We start from the raw sequence: 16,696 nt of genomic DNA, 5'->3' as shown, positions 1-16,696 counted from the left end.
AAAAACAAATTAAGGGTATTTTTGGAATACTAAAAAAATTCACAAAAAATGGTTTGAAATTATGATATGGAAGAAATCTTGATATGACTGATATATGGTGTTCTTGAGATATTAGATATCGTAAAATTGAAACCAGATTGAAGAACGGATACTGTATGAAATTGTTATGATTTTCAGAATTGATTTGAGTGAGATTATACAGATTTGATGTCAGAATTGTGTTGTTATCGATTATGAGATGTTGGGATTGATATTGTATTGCTGGGTATATTGAGATTGTGTAGTTTGAAACAGAATTTAATTGAGTACTGATTATTTTCAGTATTGATTTGAGTGGTATATTGATATTATACTCCTCGATATTGTCATTGCCAGATTGAGTATTGACAGATTCGAATTCGAGACTTCGACTTCGTCAGATCGACAGAGAAAGATATAAATCAACGTTGAACCGGGATGATACGATTCGAGTTAGATCCGAATTGAGTTTCTCAAAACCACATACTTTACTTTATTGCATTGATATTTGCAATTCATGAGATTGATATGATTAGTCTATTGATTTATAGTAAAGCATGTGCCGAGTCATGGACGGATGTGCCTAGTCATTGGCGGAGGTGCCAAGTCTCTGGCTGATGTGCAAAGACATTGGATCTTGGTTCATATCGATGTTTGCTTAGGAGCGGATCAGCTTCTATCGCTGAGATTCGGTATATTGTGCCAATGTTCAGGAACCGGGATCCCTAGATTAGAGATGAGTCGAGTCTGATATGACGAGTCCAGAGTTTATTTATAGCTTTATATCGATTCATGTCTTTCAGATTTGATACATGTTATTGATATTTGTTTCATGATTTTATATATGTTTATATGATTGCATGTATACATTGTGTATACTTGGATTATATTCTCACCGGAGTTATCCGGCTGTTGTTGTGTTTGTATGTGTGCATGACAACAGGTGGGACAGGATCAGGGTCACGAAGAGGATGAGAGATTCAAGTTTAGCGTGGAGATCCGGACTTAGGAGCAGATTTAGTTTCAGCACTTGATGTAGTTGTTGAACACTAGTGGATCTGAATATCTGTTGTACAAGATTTGTACTTTATGTTGATATCTATATCAGACTGATTTCATTATGTTCTGCACTTATGTATTAAAAAAAAATTAGACCCAGATTAATTAATTGATCCTAATAATGATTAAGAAGACGAATTAGGTTCGGATCCCCACAGATGATGTGTCATTCGCATATTGAATATACATTTTTTCTATGGTTCATCATATCTAATAGGTGTGTGACAGCTCACTCGTGATATATATTTATTGATCTAAAATTGTTTTTTATATATATTTTTAATTTTTGTTTATAAGAGTAATGTCATTTAATTTACTTTCATGGACATATCAATTATCAAATAATTTTTTAATTATAAAGGTTCATTTCTACCTTGATTTTGGAGATGCTAACAGCAAGTCTTGATCATATACATTCCCCCTCTATATTAGATTAAAGTCACTAATATTAAGCTACAAACATTAAGCATCATCTGGAATTTGCCAAAATAGAATGTCGCGACGTTAAATTTGATATTATTTTTCTCTGATGTTGTTACGAAAACTTTGAAATTTCTTGTTTCTAAAACTTATGTTTGATTTGTCAAATTCCATCGATTTCTAGGTGTAAAACCTAAATTGGTCAGCTAGAAGACAAAACGTGGCTGCAGACGGTGGAAAATCTAACTGATACGGTGTGATTGTAACCTACGTACATCCATCGAGCATTTCTTGATGATTCGCTGCGGCTGTCTGCTCGTCGTCGTCGGCTGCTAAGTATTTGTCGAGATGGCTCTCGAGTTGCAAGAGCATCTGCGGAATAAAATAGGTAAATTAAAATAAGGATTGTTGTTAATACAAGAGATGTAGAAAACCAAAAGTACACGCAAGATTTAGTCTAGCCTCATGTTTTCGTTGAATTGGCATCCAAACGTGTCCAAAGAATCACACCGTACATTTAACAAAACCAGTATTCAACAACCTAGCATAAGAATGATTCCAAATTTCCAGTCAAAGGAAAGAGGGCAAAATTAAGAAACTTACAAGTCAACTCTCGCGTTAATCCCCTTTACATAATCGCATCACATAATAAGAGCACCCACATTAACACCCCTTTAACACCCACTCTTCGATGTGAGTGGACGTTATAACGCTCACTCACATGAGAGAGGATGTGGGGCTACATAATAAGAGCACCCACGTTAACACCCCTTTAACACCCACTCCGATGTGAGTGGGTGTTTTAATTCGTTGACGGTGACTTCAGCAGTGAAATTAATTTATGGCATTCAATTCATAGATCAGTTTTCTTTTAATGTGCATATTACGTACTGCCAAATATACGACATGATTTTGAGCATGTTTTTGTTTTTAAAATTAAAAAATTGTTTTAACGGCTAATTAACGGCTAGTTTATTAAAAAAATAATATATTCATCTATAAATATTCACACACTACACAAATTATTTCAAACATCAAAACATATTATTCTTCGCTCCAAAAATCTTCTCTTTTCTATTTTCATCATCTCAAAATCTTTTTTTTCAAAAATTTCTTAAATCCTACTTTGTTCCGAAATGGATGAAAATTACCGAGGGTTTTTTAGAAATTTCGTGAGTTATCCAAAAAATCCGGAAGAAAATACTTCTTCCCAAAATTCGGAAATTCCACCAAAATATCCATATTTTCCATACCCACCAAATTATCCACATAATCCATATCCACCAAATTATCCTTACAATTCATATCCACCAAATTATCCATATAATCCATATCCACCAAACTATCCATCTAATCCACATGCAACCAGTATGCCATTTATTACTCCGACGGAAAATGAACCGGCCACTCCGACTTTCGTCCCAGAGACTCAATTGTCCAACCGTGAATCCCCAATTGAAGTCGTAAATTTGGAGAATGTGGATTCAAGCGCTGAGGGTAGAAAAAAACGGTCAACCTGGAGAAAGGTTGAAGACGAGGTCTTAGCGAGATCGTTTGTCACTATCAGCGATGACCCAATCATCGGCAATGATCAAAAGACGGAAGCTTTCTGGGGACGTGTTGCAAGCTACTACAATGACAATCGTCCCGCAGGTACACCCAATAGAAGTGCAAGTGTCATACGATCGCACTGGCACAATACCATCCAAAAAAAAGTATATTGTAAAAGACCGTCCAATGTTTACTCCACAGTCCGTTGATCACCATGTTAGCACGAAGAAGGCAAGGACCTCGGAGTCGGGAGCAAGCAACACCTCATCCAACCAAGATGCGAGTCTACATGTAGACCTAATTGAAGAAGAAAATCGTCCAATGGGTCAGAAGGCAGCAAAAAGAAAGGGAAAAGGTAAAACGAGATCGGACATGGAGTGTATGACAACAAACTTGGACAATATGTTTGCAAAGTTTACTGAATATACAAGCATGAAAAAAGTTGAAGTTGAAATGAAACAAAAACAACTCGAAGTAGAGGAGATGAAAGCAAAAGCTGTTATGACCAAAGTTCAACTAAAGGAATATGCAATCCTTTCGAAGGATACTTCGCAAATGACATATGAGCAACTTATCATCCACGAACGTCTATGTCAAAAGATTAGGGGGAGATGGAATATTTAATTTGCAGTTATTGTAATTTTCGATTATTATAATTTTCATTTGTTATAATTTTCATTCATTGTAATTTTCATTTTCGTTAATGTAACTCTCCGATCAATTAGTATTTTACATCTTCTCTTAAGTTTAATTTATTTTCTAATATTTTTATGCAAGTGTTATTTATTATTATATGTTGTACCGTTTTATTTTAGGTTTATAATAAATTTTTAATTTTAATTAAATGACAGTCATAAAATTAAATTATTTTACGTACTGAATATATAAAAACAAATTATTATTAATATAAAATAATAATAATTTAAATTTCTTAAAAAATTCGAAATTGAATTTATTTAATGTAAAATAAGAGTAAGATGAATGAGTGGACAGTGAGACCTACAAATAATGAGTGTGAATGTTAAAATAAATGTGGGAAAATAAATGTGTTAATGTAATGTATATATGGCATGTGGACCCCACGATATTTGATGAAGTGGTGGGTGTTAGTTTGCCCTAAAGTCCAATTATTAAATTATCATACAGTCGTGCAAGAAATATAATCCAAGCAGTACAGTACAACCGTAGTCTTTCAAGGAACAGATCCAAAAATATGGAGTTTTTTAACAAAGCCAAAGCGGTACGACTCAAGAGTCATCTCGACAAATACTTAGCAGCCGACGATGACCAGCAAACAATCCGGCAGACCCGCAACGGATCATCAAGAAAGGCTCGATGGATTGTTGAGTTAGTCGACCGGAATCCACATGTGATCCGGCTCAAGAGCTGCCATGGAAGGTACCTTATTGCTTCAGATGAGGCGTATCTGCTGGGGATGACTGGGAAGAAAGTGCTGCAAACTATTCCAGATAAGAAGAACGATGCCTCGATTGAGTGGGAGCCCATAAAAGAAGGGTACCAAGTTAAGTTGAGAACTGTAGGGGGGCAGTACTTGAGAGCTAATGGGGCTACGCCGCCGTGGAGGAACTCCATCACGCATGATATTCCGTACAGGACTGCTACACAGGATTGGGTGATGTGGGATGTTGATGCGGTGGACATATCTGTGCTGGATGATGAGTACCTGCCGAGTCATGCTTCGGGTTTTTCTTCTGTGCAGGAGGATGACTATCGGAGCTCGGATTCGCCGGTGTCTAATGGGTCTGAGAGGCGGCTGCGGCCGGCGATTAGTTCTCAGATGCGGTGGCCGTCAGTTGTATCAGAGAAATCTTCTCACATAAGCGGAAGACAGGTACTTGCCAAGATCTAGCTTTGTTTCTCATCCAGTTTCACTTTTTCACCGGAAAGATGAACTCTTTTGCAGGATGGAATGGAGTTCTTCCATAAAGCGAAATCAGTGAGATTGCAAAGCCATCTCGGGAAATACTTAGTAGCGGACGACGATGAACAGACTGTCCGTCAAAGCCGTAAGGGCTCCTCCCACATAGCGCGTTGGGCTGTAGAATTCGTTGACGGGAGACGTGACAGAATCCGGCTCAAGAGCTACCACGGACTATATCTCACGGCGTCGGCGGCGCCGTTCCTCCTCGGTATGACGGGGAAGAAGGTCACCCAGACCCTGCCAGGAAAGATGACGGACGCGTCGATCGAGTGGCAGCCAGTGAAGGAAGGGCTCAACGTGAAGCTAATGACCAGTGAAGGGAAGTTCTTGAGAGGGAACGGCGGCGCTCCGCCATGGAGGAATTCCGTGACACACGATGTGCCGCAGAGAACGGCCACCCAGAATTGGGTGCTGTGGGGGGTGGAAGTTGTGGATATCACTTTATCGGATTCGGATTCGGGTTCGGCCGGACTCTCACCAGCTTCCAGCTTTTCCTCGCTGGCGGATGATTATTCGGGTTCACCGGATACCGGGTCCCCAATGGTGATTAAGAGAGAGCCACAGGTATTCACGATTCTTCAAATTTTCATTTTTATAATGTTGAAATATATTATAATTAATATAAAATATTATATAAATATATACAAAAAATTAATTTAAAATTTATGAATTTATTTTTTTAACAAAAAATATATATATTTGAAATTCAAATATAATATTATTTTAATTTGTAATACATAGCATATCTAAAAATTCTTTGTACTCCCACAATTTTTCAAAATATCTTCTTAAATGTAGAGTAAGAGTGAACAAAATACAGCCACAATAAAATCTGCAAACAAATTAAAAGATACTCAAGAAATCAGATATAGAGTTTTAAAAGTTCATTTGAATGAAAATTGATTAAACCATACTAATAATAAAAATTAAAATGATAAGATATTGTATAAAATTTGAAAATTATGAAAACTAAATTACCCCTATATAATTGAGTTTGGTGGTGAGGAATGACCAATAATATATTAAAAATTTAAATTAATAGACAAATAATGCATTTAGTGTTGCTTCGTACTTCTTGGTTCATGCATTTAGTGTAACTAATTATTTATTTATACACGCAATTAGGATCTAGAAAACAAATTGATATTAATTTTTGTAATAAATCGATGTAGCTGTTTTCATTATTCATTAAAATATATATGACTCTCTATCATTTTATTGAATTGGATCGAATATGATTTTTTTAATGAGTCAAAGATAATAAATTTAAGGACATTTTAGGTTTTTTTGCTCTTAATTTTTTTAAAAAACAAAACAAAAAAATTAACACTTGAGATGACTAGACTCAAACCTTGTTTTTTTTTTCCGCAGCAAGTACATTACTAATACACTGTCATATATAATTGAATATTTGTTTAAACCATTAAAAAAAACTTAAATTTTGAGTTTGAGTTTTTTTTTTTTCAACGTTTGGATCGAGTTTGAGTCGAATTTTTTAGATCTGAATCGAGTTTTTAATATTTGAATTGAGTTTTTTACATTTAGATTAAAAAAATTCATATTTGAGTCAAGTTTTAATCATTGGTTCGAGTTTTGGGGTGAGATTTTGGGATGAAGTTTTCTGAGTTGAGTTTTTGGGTGGAATTTTGGGGTGAAGTTTTTTTGATATAGTTTTGTTTTTGGGGTGGAGTTTTCGGGTGAAGTTTTAGGTTGAATATTATGTGTGAGTTGAGTTTGGGATGGTGAAATTTTATGTTTGAGAGTTTGGGGTGAATTATTTATTTTTATTAATTTAAATTTTTATTTTTATGACAAAATAATAAAATTAGAGTTACTCTTTTTTTCGATTTTCCGCCCGTTTCCCTTTTTCCGTAAAGTCGGACAATTGAAATGTTTGATTTAATATTGAATTCGTTTCCCCATTAATCCCTCTTAGTGCGGGTAAAATCTCAGTTTTTCCCAGCATTTATCGCGTGATTTAGATCATTTGATTCAATCTTTGTTTCTTCTTTTTTAACCCACAGGCTTCTGGAATGGATTTCTTCAAGAAAGCCAAATCCGTCAGACTGAAGAGCCACCACGACAAATACCTGACAGCGGAAAGCGATGAAGAAACCGTGGTTCAAGATCGTTCGGGATCATCGAAGCATGCCAAATGGAGCGTAGAATTCGTGGAAGGTGTCAACAATGTCGTAAGATTGAAGAGCTGTTTTGGGAAATACCTTACATCCTCGGATGATCAGTTTCTTCTGGGCGTGACGGGACAAAAAGTTGTCCAATCCCTGCCCAGGAAATTGGATTCGAAGATCGAATGGGAGCCCATTCGAGATGGGATGCAGGTGAAACTCAAAACGAGATACGGTAATTACTTACGGGCGAACGGAGGGTTGCCGCCGTGGAGAAACTCGATCACTCATGATATACCTCACAGACACCATGATTGGATTTTGTGGGTTGTCGATGTTATCGAAATTCGACCTGAATCGCCGCCCAAAATTTCGATATCATCTGATTCGCTGGTGGAGGATTTCAGCTCTTCTTCTTTTAATCTGAGGTTCCCAAGTAATGAGGTTTGTTCTGATAACTCTGATTATAATGATTTCCATACAATAATGTGTTATTGTTTTAAAATCTATCTTCTAAATGGAAAATGTCTCACTTTGCATAATCGACGAAGAAGGAAAGCTTTTATAAACACATGTTTGAGTAAATGCTTCAGAAAATTTTGTAGAATTGTTTTATAGCTTAGTCTTAAGTCTTAACATTACGCTTTGTGCTGTTAATGCTCAGTCTATCGGTTCAGTTGAAGATTCAACCAGGAAAACTGAAGGACGTCTTATATATTACTATGTCTGTGATGATGATGGAAATGTAAATGATGCCATCGAAGGGCCATCTTTTCAATTTAAAGGGCATGGGTTGCCGGAGTTAACTCAGAAACTGGAAGAAGAAACAGGGATCGAGAATATAATCGTTTGTTCCCGTAATCGCATCAGTGGAAAGCTTTATCCCCTTCGGTTGGCTTTACCTCCTAATAGTGCAACTATGAACGTTGTGGTTGTTCCACCTACATCCAGAGGTTTGTATACATTAAGTTATTTAATATTGCATTTCTCAATTCTTATCTGCACACACACATACACACACACACTTAGTGTAACATTCTTGCCTAAGATCATCAGGATTGTGACTGCGAAAATAGTGCATAAGATACATATAAGAAATGAATTTGAACCTTAAGGACAAGTTTCGAGTTATTAGCTAGGGATAGGGTGGGGTGTGGACGAGTGCTGAATGACCACCCCTGATGGTTCTTTTCTTGGATGGGAATGCTATTTGCCTTGGTAATAATTGAAGCAGTAATATATATACTCGATGATCAGTTGACAAGAAAATCAAATTTTTATCATCCCTTCAAATGAAAACATTTGTCTCACATTGTGAGTTTGACCCCTAAAAGTCCTCTCCCCAGTGTTCAAAATCCTGGATTGCGATCTTCCACGTTTGATGGCTTCCACGATATATATCTAGATTATCAAGTTCGTTTCTTTATGTATTCCTACCTCCAATTTCTTGAAAAACAATTTGCACACATACGCTTGTTCTACTTGACTGCGCACATTCCATCAAGACTCATGTTCCCCCCGTTATCTATGCAGTGGCCAGTGATTTCATGCCCTCCCTCCCCAGTCGTACATGACATGCATCCGCTATCTATGATCGGGGATCTCTTGGTTTGGATGAAAGTGGGATGTTTCTTGGACCATGAAGCCAAGATTTCAGTAATTCTGAAGAGTGTTTATCACTTTCATTTTTTGGTTATTTGATGATTCATTGAACTTTGTGTGCTGATAATGATATCCGCAAAAGCAGTGATTATTGAATGATTTTGTGCTGGGAATTGTCTAATGTATACAAGAATGTTTCTTTAATTATTTTATGTATGTATATATATATATATATTTATTTATTATTTTGCACTGAACAAATCTTATATTTCATGTTCATAATTATTATATTAATAATTCCATAAAGTTCCAAACGTGTGAAAAATAGCACATACGATTTGTTGCCTTTCATCTAAACGGGGGATTGTAGGAGAATAAGTTATTGCCATTGTTGATATATAATAATGTATTTTCTTTTCTTTTCTTGCCCTCAAATTCCCACCCTAGCTTTGAGCAAGTTCCTTGGCTTGTTAATGTGCCATATCTTTAGCAAATTGACCAAAATTGAATATTGGGAAAAAAAAATTGAGATTGGTTTTCTAACAAGTGTTTTTTTAAATAAAACATATGACCTTGAATCAATTAATAGGTGATTTTTAACTCGAGGAAGGCTACAAGCTAGTTCGGAAAATTAGTGTATCGAAGACTGAAATCTTAAAATTAACACTATATTAACGTTATGATATACCAAAACGACTGAAAATGTGTAAAAAAACATAGGCACACGACGTACAAAAAAGCTCATGCCCCTCCCTAACCTTCCAACCCCTATTTCATCTCTGTTATCTATTGAACCTGGTTCGAATAACCTTCTTTTTGTCGGATTATTGTCGATATAATCATAAAAGGCTAATTTTTCAGAATTTTAGATCAAACATCTGATAAACTTTGATTTTCTACTAGCCTAACACTAATTTTTCGATATATTTTTTGCTTGAAGTACCCCTGATCTCATTGATATCGAATGAGACCAAATAATTCGACAAGGGTAGTTGTTGAACCATATCACATAGTTCCAGCAACAACTTAACTACTCGAGACATCTTTTATATCATTTTGAATTTGATTCAAATTTTACAATAATTGAAATTTAAAAATAATTATGTTATAACAGTCTTTCTGAATCGAGCATCGCTCCAATTTTTTTAAAGATCTGTTCTAGCTTAAGATCAGAATTTCTTTATATTGATGAATATAAAGCGGTAAGTATTGTACTATAAAATCACGTGATATTGGTATCCAATCTGAAATATATTCTTTGCTTCCGAATTACTAGCCAACTAATATTTTCATGTTTGTAGAGAAAAGATACCAAGGCATCTACATTGCACCAGGATCATACATTGCCAATAAAGGGTCCCGAGAGGCTGCAAGACTCGAGATCATATTTGAGCTTAGATATGATGGAGAAGATGGTTCGTCCATTTGCTATGCCACCCGAAGATTTCCCTCCACCCTCGATTCCTCATGGTTTTACGGGGGGCTATTTCTCCAAAATCTCCTGTGTGTTACAACGCCTTGCCAATCTTTGGCCATTTCACAAGCATGGAAGTAATGCTGTGAAGTAAGGTGGTATTGATTTGAGCACGGGTCTTCTTTCTTTCTCTCTTTCTTTCTTTTTTTTTTTTATCTGCATTATTCACTTTGGCCCCTAAGTGCAAAAATCACCCACCCAGAAAAGTTTCGAAGCAATCCACAAAGAATCAAGCTGAAGAAATTTCGAAAAAATGACCCTGCAGAATCAATAAGTTGGCTCTTTTGCTATGCCTTTTTCGTGCGGGAATGTGATTCATTTCGAGGCTCGATACGATGATATAGCCCCACGAGCGAGTATCCCTGGAAGTTGATGACCGTATGGTTGATCCTTTCTTCATTCATGACTTTGTGCATCCTTCATTTATATACACGTCCATGTATCTAATGAGTTATACAGTTATTTGTCATGTTTCTATATATATCTATACTTCTATACTATTTTATTAAGGGTGAGATACTCAGAGTAACTAACTTTGGTGTCATGGTCTGTTTTATTAATTATATATATTAATAAAATGTTCAAATTTTAATGCAAGTTATATGTAGATCAGCGGATAGAGTCATTGTTTATTGGGATTTAGGTTATAGGTTCAATTAGGTCACTTTTTTATTCTTTTATTTTTTAATTTATATATCAAAATTACAGTGTAGTCCTTTGCTATTTCTTATAATTATATTTTGATCCTCATTTAAATATAAATCAAATGAATTATAAAAAATATTATACAAGCACGCAACGCCTGCGTCGATGCATATATATATATATATGGGAAGATTACTTATTAATATGCAGACAAAAGAAACGTCAAAATATGTAAAAGAGAAAAAGACAGTCATCGACAATCAAATATCATGTGATATATATATATATATATATATATATATATATATATATATTTATGCTGAAGTTAAAGAAAAATATCATGTCGACAAGTTTAATAAATCTTCCATTGGATTGCTCGCAGGCCACACAGTGATATGTAGGGATGACAAATTTTCTTGTGGGTTTGGGGATCCGTGAAGAAAACCCGAAAAATGACAATTTTGGAGACTAATATTTAGGTTTCGGAGTTTAAAAAAGAATATTCGATATTGAGTTAATCTAATAAAAGTTTTTTTAATATTTATATGTGAGTGTGTGTGTGTTTTTTAAATTCATAAATAATTTTTTTAAAAAAAACGTAAAACATATGCAACACCAAATATATCTGTATAAGAAGAAAAGGAATGACTAAACAAATTTCTGTAGAATTTAGGCGTTGTGACGATGATATGGATGGACTTGGATTCGAATAAAAGCAAGTTTCATGAGTCACGAGGTAGAGAATATGACTAAACGATGATGTCTTTTCCAAATTTAATTGGACTTTATCGACCGTACTGGTGCCACGAGGTTTTCGTTTTATTTATTTTTGGGTTTAATTCTCAATTATTGAACAATAATATAATAAATTATTGCAGCATATGCATTTGAGTGGATGATTTTGAAATAATGGTTATGCACTAACCTTGATCTCATTTGTGTAAATCATCAATAGTGAGAATTTGTTAGGTTGGATCTTTGTCGGCTTCAAGATTTTAGATTTAGATATTCGACTGAATCATTTCATTTATTTTATTAGAGAAAACGAAGAGACGAGGAAGAAACTCGAGCGTACTTGACAAATGATCCAACCTAACAATCCATGTAAAAGGAAGGTGAATTTGATCGGTATTTGCCATCGTCGTCGCTCGTAGTATATTGTCATAAAATCTTTTTGGTAAAAACTTGTGTGAGACTGTCTCACGGGTCGTATTTTGCGAGACGGATATCTTATTTTGGTCATCCATGAAAAAATATTACTTTTTATGCTAAGAGTATTACTTTTTATTGTGAATATCGGTAGGGTTGACCCGTCTCACAGATAAAGATTCGTGAGACGGTCTCACAAGAGATCTACTCAATCTTTTTCGATAAAGGTTAAAATAAACAAATAAAAACCCTCCGGTCACTTTGTAATAAATGTGTAAAATAAAGTCCGTTGTCGTTTTGATTGTTGACAATTATAAAGATAGAAACGCATGAAGTCTTGATAGTACCACGGAAAGTACTATTTCCGGAGAGTTTTGTTTTCTCTAATTTCTTGGAAGCTCCCAGGTAGCAACTTGGTGGACAAAAATTGGAAATTTTATTTTTATTTTTTAACTTCAAATCATGCACAAATTAATCCCAATTCCAAAATTAGGTGGTATTTTGCTCCTTTAAATGTAAAAAGTTTAGTTTCATTAATTCACCACTCCATATTGTTTAATAATATATACTTCTTCATTTATTTCCAATAAAACTTTAGCTCTTTTTTTTACTTTATCTTCTTTTCATATGTGAGATTGGGTTAAATTATTTTGATTAGTGCGATATAATAAATTTGATGGAAAAAGAAATAACGTTTGAGATTGACCATCATTATTAGGTTATTCGAAGGTTATAATCAAAAATCTGATTTAGCAAAACAATTTTTTTAAAAAATAAAATTTGTTACAATTGAATTTGCGAATATAGAGATTTTCTGTCATTTTGGGAGATGTACTTATAAATGGTCGGCCCGGCAGGAACAAATTTTACTATATTAGAAAATTTCATCCCTCATTTATTAAACAAAAACTTGTGTGAGTCAGTCTCATTGATCGTATTTTGTGAGACAGATATCTTATTTGGGCCATCCATGAAAAAATATTATTTTTTATGCTAAGAGTATTATGGGGGTATATTCAATCTAGGAAATTTAATTACTTTTGATGACTTTCATGGATTTTATAAATCTAGAGGTATTCAACATGGATTTTTGTAGACTCTATAAAAGTTTTGGGATATCCAAATTAGGATTTGTAGAGTTGTTAAAAGTAAAGTAGTATTCAAATTTGATTTTTGAAGACTCTCCAAATTTCCATAGATTTTCCATGATTCTTATAGATTTCTTTATGTACAAAATTTAAAACACTAGGTACAACAATTAGAAATAAAAAATTCTCTTCTACCACCCTAGAGATTTTGGTAGACTTTTATCAACAAATTTTTGCACCCCATATCGGCGGCCGCTCTTCTTCCTCCTGCGCAATTTCCTTCAAAGGTACCTTCTTTAGTCACGATTTTTTTTTGTTGTTGTACAAATTCAAGTTGACTTCTCAATTATTATGGTGTTTCATTTTTCTTTTTTCCTTGTCAGCTTGATCATGATTATTTATCATAAATCTATATAATTTCACGATTTTGTCTACACATTCACACAAATCCTATTGAGAATAATTCGATGCACACAAACCTAATTCACAATTGTATCAAATGTCTCACTACATTAATAATATTGGTATTTAATATCATGTTTTTAATATATGTATATTGCATCGTTTTAGGTTTGTTATGAGTATAATCAATAATTTGCAAGTATTTTATTAATTTGTAAGTATTTTATTATTATTTAAATATCATGTTTTTAGTATATGTATATTGCATAGTTTTAGGTTTGAATGAATATAATTAATAGTCTGTGAGTTTTTTTTTATTATTTAAATATCATGTTTTCAATATGCGTATATTGCATAGTTTTAGGTTTGTTATGGATTATAGAATATTAATAAAATTTGTTGTGAGTTGTTCTTGAGATTTTATCTTATGCATATTCAAGTAATACTATCAATGGGAGATTCACGATAAAAATATAATGTGTGGACGATTGAAGAGAGCAATGAATTGCTAAAAATTATGGTTGATGCTGCCATGAGAGGATGGCGTGATAAGAATGGAGTATTTAGCAAAAAAACTGTAGAAAAGAAAATACTTCCCGCTCTGAACGACAAGATTGGGTGTGCAAAAACTATTACACAATATCAAAGTCGTCTAAAGTGGTTCAAAGGAAGATACAACAGTTATTGTAAGCTTATGCGTCATAACTCTGGTTTTGGATGGGATCCTGAGACAAAGAAATTCACGGCTTATGACGAAGTATGGGAAGATTATTTTAAGTTGAGAGTCTTCGAGTTTAAAAAAATAAAATTTATATTTACAATTAGATTTATAACTAGCTTAACACTTGATGTTATTTTTTGCTCTTTACCAGTCTCACCCTAAACATGAACACTATCGGACAGACACTTTTGAGGATTATGAAGACCTGAGAATTGTGGTTGGGACTGGAACTGCTACAGGAAAACACTCAATTGGAGTAGGAGATGACACTGATGAAAGAAAATTTGAGATAGAAGAAAATAGGGGAACTAGTTTAATAGACGATTATGTGTTTGATCACAACATTGGTGAACATTTCGTGCAAAGCGACGGACAAGAATCTTTCAGAGGTTCCAGCAACAACTAGGAAACGGGATAGGACCGACTTTGAAGCAAAATCAAACACATTCAAAAGTATTGACCCAAATGCTATGCATGAGTTCTCCCATAGTCTTGAGAAGGTGGTTTCTAAGATAGAATCAATAGGAAATGCAGGTGACACTTGTTGGGATGCTATCAAGGAGGTCCCAAATTTGGATAATCGTACTCGATATAAGGTGCTTGATTTTCTCAATACCAGATCAAAAAAGATGGATTTCTTGAAATTGACCATTGAAGAGCGTTCGGGATGGATAGATTATAAATTGAATGAATGAGTATGTTTTGAAACATAATTCTTAAATAGTTACCTTATGTTAAAAATTCTATTCGCATTGTTTCGAATTGTTTTTCTAATTATTGATCTAGTAGAAAACTCTTGAATTTTGGATGATTTATATAAGTTTTTTGTTGTTTCTTGAACATATCTTGTTTGATACATGGAATGGTTTTTAATAAATTTATAGAGTTTCTTTTATTTTAATTATCTGTTTGATATCAGGTAGTTTATTTAAATGTCAAATATCAACGTCGATGAAGTAGAAGAACAAATGGAAGAAGATGAATTTGAAGAAGAATTACACGAAACTATTAGGTTTTTGTTAGTTGAAGTTCGTGGGAGCCTCTATACTTTTACTAAGCATATAGCTAACATGAATTGTGAACGTGTCCATCGTCCTTTAAATAGACGACCAATAACTTCAAGGGGATACGATTATATTCATGAAATATTAAAAGAAGATCCAACAAACTTTCGAGAGATTTATAGAATGTACCCCGATGTATTTTTAAAATTGTGCAACATCCTTAGAGAGAAAACACATTTACAAGATACAAGATAGATTTGTATTGAAGAAATGCTTGCCGTATTTTTACTCGTTGTTGGTCATAATACCCGATATTGCTTAATTCGTAAAACCTTTGAACGATCACACTACAATACAAGCCAAAACTTCAACAAGGTATTGAAAGCATTAAATAGCATTGCAGCAGATATGATGGTCAACCCTGGATCTGCAGTGCCCGAAAAAATAAGAGAGAGTACAAGATTTTATCCTTATTTCAAAGTAAGTAATGAATTCTTTTTGCTGTTTTTGTTATTGATGTTGTTGTAATTATTATTATTATATTGTTGTTATAGGATTGCATTGGAGTTATTGATGGCACTCATATTCCTGCCACGGTGTTTGGGCGTGATACTAATAGTTATCGTAATCGTCATGGGACGATTTCTCAAAATGTTTTAGCAGCATGTAACTTTGATTTAGAATTCATATATGTGCTCAGTGGATGGGAGGGATCTGCACATGATTCAAACGTATTGACAGATGTTTTATCAAGAAATAACGGGCTTAAAGTGACACAAGGTTATTTTTTTAATGCTACTAGCTTATTTAATTTTTTTTTATTTTTTAGGATTATATATTCTATACATTAGTTACTTGATCCTACAAAATATGGTTTGATAGGTAAATTCTTTTTAGTGGACGGTGGATATCCAAATCGACGTCAATTCTTGGCTCCTTTTCGTGGTGTGCGTTATCATCTCCAAGATTTCACTGGCCAAGGTCGCCACCCTGAAGATGCAAAAGAGTTGTTCAATCTCCGTCATGCTTCTTTGAGGAACGTAATTGAAAGGTTATTTGGCATATTTAAATCGCGGTTCAAATTATTCAAAATTGCTCCTCCGTTTAAATATACAACACAGACAGAGATTGTATTGGCTTGTGCTGGATTACACAATTTTCTTCGCAAGGAGTGTCGTTCTGATGAATTTCCAGTTTAAACCGAGATTGAAGTTCCACCATCTTCATCAGAACAAGTTTACGAAGATGACAACTTTGGTGAATTATTCGATACACAAGAACAACAACGGACAAATGCTAATGCATGGAGAGATGCTATAGCAAATCAAATGTGGAGCGATGTTGATCATATTGTCAATATAAGTTAGATTTTATTTCATAAACTACTGTTGAAATTTTATCAAATTGTCATACTATTTTGATTTTTTAATCTAATATTCACAAAAAGAAATTGTTATATATTCTAAATTTTTTGATTAATTAATAATTTATGTTG

The 16,696-nt window shown here is 34.0% G+C and overlaps 2 protein-coding genes across 2 annotated transcripts; both read left to right on the top strand.

Annotated features, from left to right (window-relative positions):
• The first annotated feature begins 4,157 nt into the window (after positions 1 to 4,157).
• LOC142505117 (uncharacterized) lies at positions 4,158 to 8,960 on the top strand. The gene is made up of 5 exons (XM_075617948.1): positions 4,158 to 4,900; positions 4,973 to 5,554; positions 7,015 to 7,560; positions 7,781 to 8,069; positions 8,650 to 8,960. The coding sequence occupies exons 1-5, from the start codon at positions 4,262 to 4,264 to the stop codon at positions 8,688 to 8,690; spliced, it is 2,097 nt and encodes a 698-aa protein (XP_075474063.1). The 5' UTR covers positions 4,158 to 4,261; the 3' UTR covers positions 8,691 to 8,960.
• Positions 8,961 to 13,993: 5,033 nt separating this feature from the next.
• Positions 13,994 to 14,603, top strand: LOC142505994 (uncharacterized protein At2g29880-like). The gene is made up of 2 exons (XM_075619137.1): positions 13,994 to 14,233; positions 14,349 to 14,603. Exons 1-2 carry the CDS (start codon positions 13,994 to 13,996, stop codon positions 14,601 to 14,603), a joined length of 495 nt encoding a protein of 164 aa, XP_075475252.1.
• Positions 14,604 to 16,696: the final 2,093 nt, after the last annotated feature.

Source organism: Primulina tabacum, chromosome 10 (assembly GCF_025594145.1).
Source record: "Primulina tabacum isolate GXHZ01 chromosome 10, ASM2559414v2, whole genome shotgun sequence".
NCBI classification, from domain to species: Eukaryota; Viridiplantae; Streptophyta; class Magnoliopsida; order Lamiales; family Gesneriaceae; genus Primulina; species Primulina tabacum.
The sequence above is the reverse complement of the archived record's forward strand: the minus strand, read 5'-3'. Positions and strand labels throughout refer to the sequence as shown.

What these genes read in the sequence shown, in the direction of transcription:
- LOC142505117 (XM_075617948.1), top strand. Translation starts at nt 4,262, where the DNA reads ATGGAGTTTTTTAACAAAGCCAAAGCGGTACGACTCAAGAGTCATCTC. An exon ending in CTCACATAAGCGGAAGACAG is followed by an intron (nt 4,901 to 4,972) that starts GTACTTGCCAAG and finishes ACTCTTTTGCAG; the next exon opens with GATGGAATGGAGTTCTTCCA. An exon ending in TGTTCCACCTACATCCAGAG is followed by an intron (nt 8,070 to 8,649) that starts GTTTGTATACAT and finishes TTATCTATGCAG; the next exon opens with TGGCCAGTGATTTCATGCCC.
- LOC142505994 (XM_075619137.1), top strand. Translation starts at nt 13,994, where the DNA reads ATGGTTGATGCTGCCATGAGAGGATGGCGTGATAAGAATGGAGTATTT. An exon ending in AATTCACGGCTTATGACGAA is followed by an intron (nt 14,234 to 14,348) that starts GTATGGGAAGAT and finishes GCTCTTTACCAG; the next exon opens with TCTCACCCTAAACATGAACA.